Source organism: Lytechinus variegatus, chromosome 6 (genome assembly GCF_018143015.1).
Source record: "Lytechinus variegatus isolate NC3 chromosome 6, Lvar_3.0, whole genome shotgun sequence".
NCBI lineage: Eukaryota > Metazoa > Echinodermata > Echinoidea > Temnopleuroida > Toxopneustidae > Lytechinus > Lytechinus variegatus.
The window spans coordinates 3167459-3176539 of NC_054745.1; the positions used below are offsets into that span (position 1 = coordinate 3167459).

The following is a 9081-nucleotide window of genomic DNA, read 5'->3' on the forward strand; positions in this document are numbered from 1 at the left end:
TTGAGAACCAACATGAAAAATTGTAATTTAAAAAAGTCCGTTAAAACTGAAGTGCCCCCCCCCCTTGAAAGTGAAGACTTTTTTTGCTTTGTTTGTATAATTTTTCCTCGGAAAAATGTGCCCACCCCCTTCGTATAGCATGGCGACGCCACATGACTTCTTACGAAACAATGTAATGCCACAAATGTTTGTTTTACTTTGTATACAGAATCTATGGGAGATAAACTTTATGAAAGAATTATTATTTTTCGTCCTAATTGGTCTGCTTAATTGGCTTTAATATAGTTGTTGAATGGTCAGTAAAATTTCCAATGAAAAATAAAAGATGAAAAAAGATAGGTCTATACATAAGAAATCATTATAAGAAAGAAATACATGAGCAAAAATTGGCTTTCGCAATATTTTTTTTTGAAACCTTAATAGATTGCAAAGATGACATCTTAAGAAAAAAAAAGAAATTTGAAGTGAAATTTGTTATTCAAAATATGCACATATTTTTTTCTCTGAAATTCATTACAGTGCAAAACATGACAAGAGATGAATCTTTTGAGATATGGAATGAAGTTTCATCGTTCATACAAATTTTATGCTCTCCCCATAGAGCAGATACTTAAAAAAAGAATGATGAAAGGCGAAAAAATAGCATATAGAGACTCGGGTGGCGGTAGTCCAGACCAGACCAAAAGAGCGGACATTTTGTGTCAATATTATACACCAATGTAGTCTTATACTTAACATTTGTTTTGCCAAGAAAGCCCGGGGACCACTTCCATTGACGAGTGGATACCATGCGGGACCATGGGGTCTCGAAAAGCACCATAAACACGTAATTTCCTTATTCTGAAAATGCACCCCTTAACAAGTATTGACGTGTGAAACCCTACCCGTAACAAGTAATGGGAACATATTGATACTCTTGGCAAGTATTCCCTTTACACATTATTTGGTTTTACGGCCCCACCTTTCACAACTTGCGCAAATCGGACTCTAAACACGTAGTGTTGGGGCAACAAGGACATCCTTTATAATACATTTTAATTTATCATCCCCGCAAATCTGACCCTAAACACGTATCTTTCCTAGCAAAATAGATACCATTTTTCATTATTATTGTGTTTTTTAACTTGCCCTATCTTGAAAAATACATCCTTTTTACGTGTTTTTAGGGTCGCGCGTGGTATCCACTCGTCAATGTGAGTGGCCCCCCGGGCAAGAAAGACAATACCCGAGTCCGATAACGGGGGGGGGGGGTAGAACAAGGTATGGGAAACAAAGGTAAAAGGTAAACTCGATATTTTTCCTGCGCAGAGCGCGATACGTAGATTTTATATGAAGAGAGAGGACGTCTATATTTCCCCATTTATTTCTGGGACATTTTCATGTGCGAGGGAGATGGAGCCTTGAGGACGTAGGTTGGTCGCATATGACGTCACAAATGAAATAATTGAAATTGTATTTTTTATCATAATTTTTTATATTTAATTTCATTTATTTCATTTCTTTTTTTTGGGGGGGGGGGGGTACTCTCATAATGTGCGGACTTCGTACCAATCAATTACCCTTTTTCAGAACACTGACCACATTCTTCACTTACTCATTTCTTCCCCACTTGCAAACTACATCCACTTCTCAGACTCTGCACTGGAATTAGCTTTTAAAGTAATATATTTTTAAATTTTCTTTTTATTTCAACACAACTCTTAATCTCTTTAAGAACAAAAAAAGCATATGTACAAAAATGTCACATAAAAATACAAGAAACTTTATTCCACTGTCGATGACACAGTACCTAGAAATTATAACAACACAATTTGTAACAATATTGTCAAGTACAAATTAATCACCATTGTTTTATGGAAATAAATCTAAGTCTGTCTCTACAAAATAAAAACTGTCTCTACATTAATGAGTCAAAGAATGTAGACAGTACGCTTTAAAAATACTGTCAATTAAATAAAACTGTGACCTTCCAAACCAATAGTGAGTACGCACCTCAAAAAAAGAAATATATGGCATTGGAATTTTAACAAATAAAAAAGAACGCTTCTCGCCATAAGGATAGTTTTGGCAAAATTGTGTCAATTACACTGTTTCAAATCCACCAGTAAATTGAATGAGTTTACGACAATAAATGCTAAAAATATCAACATAGAAGTGCAAAGGTGAATATATGAGTCCACTTAATTTGGTTTTTCGTATAATGTCAGCAGGTTACAAGGTCACAAACATACATTTTGTATGTCAGGCTCAATGCCCTAGTCTCTAGTAATACTATACAGTGTACTCAACATATTTAAATTATTTTATATTTTGTCATGCAACTAATACTTCAGTTTTAATACTTGATATACACTGCACTTTTTCTTCAAAAAATTCAAAATTGTTTTGTATTTTCTGTATGTTATTTTCGATACTTTTTGGAAAATCATCTCATAATCCTAGTTTGTATATCTTGTGTTGCCTGTACATCATTTACCAAATAAATTAACTTAGCCAGATTTCTTTTTTGGGGGAGTACATGTGAGTGGTGATATGAAACAATGTTACTATCATTTTTGTAACTTTCCCTTTTTGTGTAACAAGCTAGGTTTATGTGAATCGCTATCCGTTAATAAACCTGTGTAAATTTTGTCTTGGTTTTGATTTGTTAAAAACGTAATTAAAAAGTTTTGACATTATTTTTTTTTTTTTGGGGGGGGGTGGTATGAACCAAGGTTATTATCATTTTTGTTACTTCCCTTTTTTAGTAACAAACTAGGTTTATGTGAATTGCTATCACTAGATAATTAGCGGGGGAAACGTTGACAACAAAATTCTAATGTTGTTTACTAGAATTTTAATCATTATCTTGACCAACATTTTGGTGCAGACAAAGTTTCTTGACACTGACCAGGCATCGGTCATCTGGCCTGATATTCATGCACTTCCAAGCTTTATGAAATAAATTCTCATACTTGAAAAGTTATGTTAACAATCCAGATTCCTAATCTTTGTTCAGTAGCAGAAAAATGTTATTATCCTGGGTTCTGCTATGCAGACATAAGATGGAAATTCAAATATTTAACGATGGAACTTCCGACGATGGTCGATTACATCCTTTTGACTACTAAAAACATACTTGCACCCTGGGATACAGCATCTTCCAAGGCCTTTGCTCCTGTACTGTGGTAGGTGCTCACATGGTTCGGCACGTGGGGCAAGCAGCGACTCCTTGAACGTAAGAAAATGCCCTGGTGCTGTTGTGCTCGGCTGGGGCGTTGGAAATGACCTCAAACAGTCCATGAGTCCAGGTGAAGCTCGAGGAGGGTTCCTCATGCAGTGTGTACATTCATCTTGCTGGCACTTGCTAAATATAACTGTACCTATACGCCTATCAATGTGTGACATACAGAACTTGAAATCATTATAGTAGTCGCTGTCCTTCAAGGTCTTTCCTGAACCTCCAAGAGCTTGTTTGATTCTGTCGTACTCCTCACTGCCACTCGTCACTCCGCTGGGAACGCAGCAAACATTCACTCTCTGTCCATTGAACTGGAGATGTCTCCAATGAATGTCTCTTATAGAAGCAGCAGCTTTGTTGAATACTTGATGCTCCTTTCTCAGCCTCTCTTCTGCCGACAGTCCACTCTGGGCGCATGGAGGATTCACTTCACCATCTAAGGTCGATGGAAGATACACCGATGTCAATGCATGCGTGCAAGGCGCCCACAGATGTTCGATCGGGTTTAAAGCGGAGTCCCCAGGGCAGTATGACGTAACAAGAAGAGCATCTAGGTTGGTGTCTCTGAAAAATCTCCCGTAATAGAACAAGTTGATCCAGTGGTTAACATTAAAATCGGGCCCACCATCTACAACAAGGAATAGAACAGACTTCCTTGGAGCTTCCTTCTTGTCCAGGATGCTTGTCATGTCATGGAGATGCGTTGCGACGTTACATGGAGAATGGGGGCTCCGAATAAATACACTAGAAGATCCAGGCTGGGGAAATCTGAAATAAAACAAGGAAAACAAAAAATATATTTTACTACAAGATAAAAGCAAATAGGGAAATTATTACAAAGTCCTTTGATAAAAGTACTTGACAAACAAGTCCACTCTACTTACATATGACTAGTTTTTATAACCTCATAAAAAATGTTTTATATGTATTTCTAAATAGAGTTTAACAAATAGTGATAGATGAAGTCATGTTAATTATTTTAACTGTGTTTTCAGTAAATTAACCCAACCCTAATTAGACCGGGGGGGGGGTGATTCAGCCTCCCCCTCGACATTTTTTGGCGATTAATCTGCCGCTTGACCGCGTTGCTCGCTGATGTTTTACTCAAGTCTCGAAAAGCTTTTGAGACCAATATTGTGACCCCTGGGTACAGGGTTCCGAACTTATGCAACGTTTCATGAATGTGTGCAGATCTAAACTTGCTCAAAATTGAAAATCAAATGTAAATAGTGTGTTTAGTCAAAATTCCAACTTTGTACATTATCATTTCACATTTTTCTGATTAAAATAAATTGATTTCATATTGTTTATGGACAAAATATAGTCCCCAACGATTTCTATTGAAAAAACAGTAACAAACAAAAAGTAAAAAAAATAAATGAGAAGTTTTAGAAAAAAGTAAATTATGAAAATAAATGTGATGTTGACATCTTTTTAAAGTACATTTGATCAGAATGATTTGATTAAAGAGATTGTGAACAAAGAGTAAGGATTTTAGGGACATTACTTTGTTTAGAAGAAACTTACCCATAAATAAGCCTAATTATGTAACAATGAGCAAGTCTATTTAGGGTTAAAAGGGGATGACCATCCAAACAATACCACCCCAAAACATTTTTTTGGAATACAACTATAAAATCAAACAAGACTTGGCTATACAAGGCCCCTGGGAATTATCATCATTACTATTGTCAAACATGCAGAAGTAAGAGATGCTTTTAATATATGAAACCAGTTACTGGCTTAGGAAATATGACAAGGCTTGAATCAGTGATTCTTGCCCCCCCCCCATTCGAGTCACAAGGAATGAATATCAATTTAATGAAACTTACACATAATGATCTCTCCCATAGTTGTCTGTGGTCTGCAGTGTTGACGGATCCAGTTCCAAGTAACCTGATGGGACCAACAGGTATCCAGGAGTGGGGAAGTCATGATCTTGGTAAATAGGTGTGTCCTCACAGGGGAAAATTCTCCTGATAGCGATGCGACGGTCCACTGCTAGTGTAGAATCTCCACCTGTATAGGGTTTGAACAACATGCATTATAATTATTTTAAACCATAGTGTTCTCACTCCTAAAATCTTCAATGGGGGGGGGGGTTGTGACATGAACATGATAATGCAGTATTCATTATTTTGTGATTAGAACCAATATTGCTTAAACAAGTGATTTCATGTGCAAACCCTACTGAAAATTTCTGACCTATGCATGTATATGTTAATTTCATGTTGTCTAGGATCAGTGTTGTTAAACTCCATTAAAAAGAAATAAAACATTAACAATATATGATAAATATTGTAACATCAATTTCTAATATGCATTCGGTCAGAAAATTGTGATCCCCATCCAAGATCTTCCATGGAATAATTCCTTATAATAATAATTCATAATGAAGAATTCTTCTGCATGTAATTCTGTAATTACATTCGAAGTTGAGAGATATAACAAAGGCTTACCTTGATTTTATTCTTGTTATCTGCACTGTAGATAAGGACCTCTTGGTTATGTTTGGAAGCACATTCCATGACGTATCGCACCCTTGCAGAGTAGAAATGACTATTGTCATTGTCTTTCCGTCCAGAATTGTCTTTTGCCGGGACTCGGGCATCTATAAGTCCTGCATATGACTTAGACGCATGGAAAGCACGATTGGGTGGCATCATCCATCTAGCCACAGTCCGGTCACCTGAACAAAGAGAGAGAGAGAAAAAAAAAGATTTAGATAAAAAATAACCATTTCGAATTCAGAAGCAATTGAAAAGACACATCTATCCCAACAAAAGATTATAATTTAATCAAACAATCAGTTATAAAATTAAAAGTTTCATCAAAATCGGAAGTAGCATAACAATTTCTATGACAAAGTAAAGTCTTGCCTTACTTTTCGAAACATTTAATGCACTGGTCAGTGTGCAACTTCAATGACTAAATCACCATATCCGGTGATAACATTTTGGGGTTTATGGAGAGATGACAACAGGGAGGGGGATTAGTAGGTCTACAAATGTATGATGATACAGGTATACTTGTTTGCCGCAGTTGAGAACCCCATTTTCAGCATAAATTTATGCTTCAGAGCATTTCCAATTGAGAAAGCAATAGAAATTCTCATTTATCCTCTTTCCGAAGACCCTCAAATTTCTGATTTCTTTTTCCAGTTCCATGTCACAAAGTTAATGTCTGAGAAAAGCTTCATCAATTTGTTGTACTAATTCTTAAAGACTAGAGCAATATTATAGAGAGCAGAACTGAAGATAAAATCTAATGAATTCAGGCCTATATATGGTAGCTATATATTTTGTTTGTTACCAAAAGCCAAGTATTTATCAAGGTTTCAAAACTCCTTACAGTAGAAAGATTTCTATACTAGCTTTATAGGACCTAGTTATAAACTTATATAATTGATCTACTTACTGAGATTAGGATGAGAATCTTGAAGTCCAGGAATGTTCTCTTTCAAATGTTGTTTGATGTTACGCAGAGTAGACCCGCACGTTCCTGTTTCTCGACGACGGCGATGCGCCCTGAAGCCGTTATCGTTGATAAAGCGAGTGGCTGCAGGAAGGACCTCAGGAAATCGCTCTCGAACCGACGGTCGTCCGGGCTGGCCTCGGCGCTTGGGCAAAGCTGTGTGGGTGTGCTCCTTCCTCTTCTTCGTTAGACCAGTGGGCGTAGAAAGCCAGCTCAAATCAACTTCGGGAAGTTGTTTTGATGCTGCCAGGGCATCTCCAGTTTTTTCCGTAGACATGTCGTAAATAACTTGATATTATCAGTACCACTGTCCTTATATGTGTTTGCGTAAAAACTGATGATACAGATTACGAAGCTGAACTAATTTAGTTAAATGGCGTGACGATAATGAAAGTACGTGTGCTATATGTGATCGATCTGATAAATAATAGCGAACTTCACTTTTGGCCAATTGCGCTGCGCTTGCATAATGCTATTGCATGCATGCCCGTGCCGCGCCGGCGCGTAAACGTTAATCCCCCGTAAGTGTGAAAACTGGGCGGAGCTAAATCGGATTTTCGCGCCTGGCAACCCTGTTAGCAACGCCTGTTAGTATCGTTTTGCTCACTCTCCTATTTTAAAATTCTTCAAACCAATGGAATCTTTAAAATCTAGTATTGCTGTGAATGTTTATCACTTACACAGGTGCACAAATTTATACCGAAATTCCCAGCAAATGTAGGTAATATTACGAATCATCAGTAGATTTGATACAAAGGGCCAAAATAAATAGCGTAAATTTAATAAGCATTCCAGAATCTTTATTTCAATTTAACGTACCCGAGCTTGACCATGGTCGATTTGGGGAACTTTAAAAAATGACGCGCGATTGTTTTACAGTAATTGTCCCGAAATGATGACGTTGTAGTTTTGTTTTTCTTTCTCTGCTTGATAAGGAAATTACAGGCCTTCGAATCAGAATAATTTTTGCAGGCCACAGGCGGTTCCAGTTCCCTCCGATACACTGGCGTAAATCCGGGGGGATGGGTTATATATCCCCCCACTTTTCGAGGAGAGGGGAGGGCCTGTGCAACCCCCCCCCCCACACACACACACACACACACGCTTTTTACAAAAGAATTGAAAAAAAATCACAAGAAATAATTGTTTTGTTAGGGAGTATTCTTCCTGAAATACCGCTTAACAAATAAAACAATATTATTGAATCATACATTTCAAATAAAGAGCCAGTTCACTTTTTTCCAAACGAAATACTTATGTCCTTATTATATTATAACATTGGAGAGAAACACCCGTTTCTTCCAATTCATCAATGTTGGGTTCTAATTTGGAAGGGATTAAGATTGAATGTCAATCTTTTAAATGTAATCTCTAATAAAACCATTCAACCATCATGGGGTAAAAAAAGATAATAATATTGTAGAGGTATTCGCCATATGGACATACAGTGGCGTAACTACGGGGGGAGCATGTGGGGCACGTGCTCCTCCCCTTACCATCAGCTGACAAAAAAAAATGAAAAACGGGGAAAAGGGCCAAATGGGAAAAGAAGAAAAGAGGGAGAAAGGAAGAGAAACGTAGTGGAAAGATATGCATACTCTTAATGGATTCCTGAAATATATTCCTTAAAATCTCGCTGTTTGGGGTCAAAATATACGAAAACTTCAGCTCGCACTTCGCGCTCGCATTGTTTGGCGAGGCAGGTGCCTATCATGATTACAAAATTTTGATTATAATGTCCCTTTTTAAGTGTGAATTAAAAAAAAAATAGCATGAGCTTCGCGCTCGCATTAATTGATCAGTAAGATACATATCCGTTTAATGACATTGTCCTTAAAATATCGCTATTAGGTCAGTTTAACTGCAGGCAACTGAGGGCCTGCGCTCACTCTGATTCAAACATTTTGCTGGTGAACGTGCCCCCCCCCCATGCCGTGACCCACGGTACGCCACTTTGTACATATCAATGGTAATCCCTTGCATATCTAAAAGATGACTGCAAAAAATGCAAAATATTTCAGTCACTCTCCCTCATCAAGACGGAATTACGCCAGTGCTCCGACAGGTAGGAGGCGGCGATTTTTTTTCACCTATACATATTTTCCCCGATCGGCCGCTCAAAGTTGATTTTTGTTTGTCTCTTTGTAGGGTTGTCTTAAAAACGTGAGTCAAAAAATTTGAGGGAGCTCTTGATACGGGATATCTCATAAAATTGATATCAAGAAGCGAGGGAGCGACAATTTTGACATTTTAATGACAAAAATCAAAGTTTGTAGTAGATTCTGACAAGAAGTTTGAAAAATTACAGGCCTATATATTACTATCCCTTTCCTTTTATCCCCATTTTCTTGGTCGTGAACTTTGGGGGAGGGGGGGGGGGGGCAAAA

At 37.4% G+C, this 9081-nt stretch overlaps 1 protein-coding gene across 1 annotated transcript; it reads right to left on the bottom strand.

Annotated features, from left to right (window-relative positions):
* Positions 1 to 1513: 1513 nt before the first annotated feature.
* Positions 1514 to 7767, bottom strand: LOC121416841. Its single transcript, XM_041610359.1, has 4 exons — positions 6638 to 7767; positions 5678 to 5909; positions 5053 to 5238; positions 1514 to 3988 (listed from the first exon to the last, which is right to left on the bottom strand). Exons 1-4 carry the CDS (start codon positions 6969 to 6971, stop codon positions 3061 to 3063), a joined length of 1680 nt encoding a protein of 559 aa, XP_041466293.1. The 5' UTR covers positions 6972 to 7767; the 3' UTR covers positions 1514 to 3060.
* Between the last annotated feature and the right edge of the window lie 1314 nt (positions 7768 to 9081).

Coding starts and splice junctions, on each gene's coding strand:
- LOC121416841 (XM_041610359.1), bottom strand. CDS start 6,971: ATGTCTACGGAAAAAACTGGAGATGCCCTGGCAGCATCAAAACAACTT. Junction 5,239..5,677: donor AACAAGAATAAAATCAAGGT/AAGCCTTTGTTA, acceptor ACCCTATACAGG/TGGAGATTCTACACTAGCAG. Junction 3,989..5,052: donor TATGGGAGAGATCATTATGT/GTAAGTTTCATT, acceptor GTTTTATTTCAG/ATTTCCCCAGCCTGGATCTT.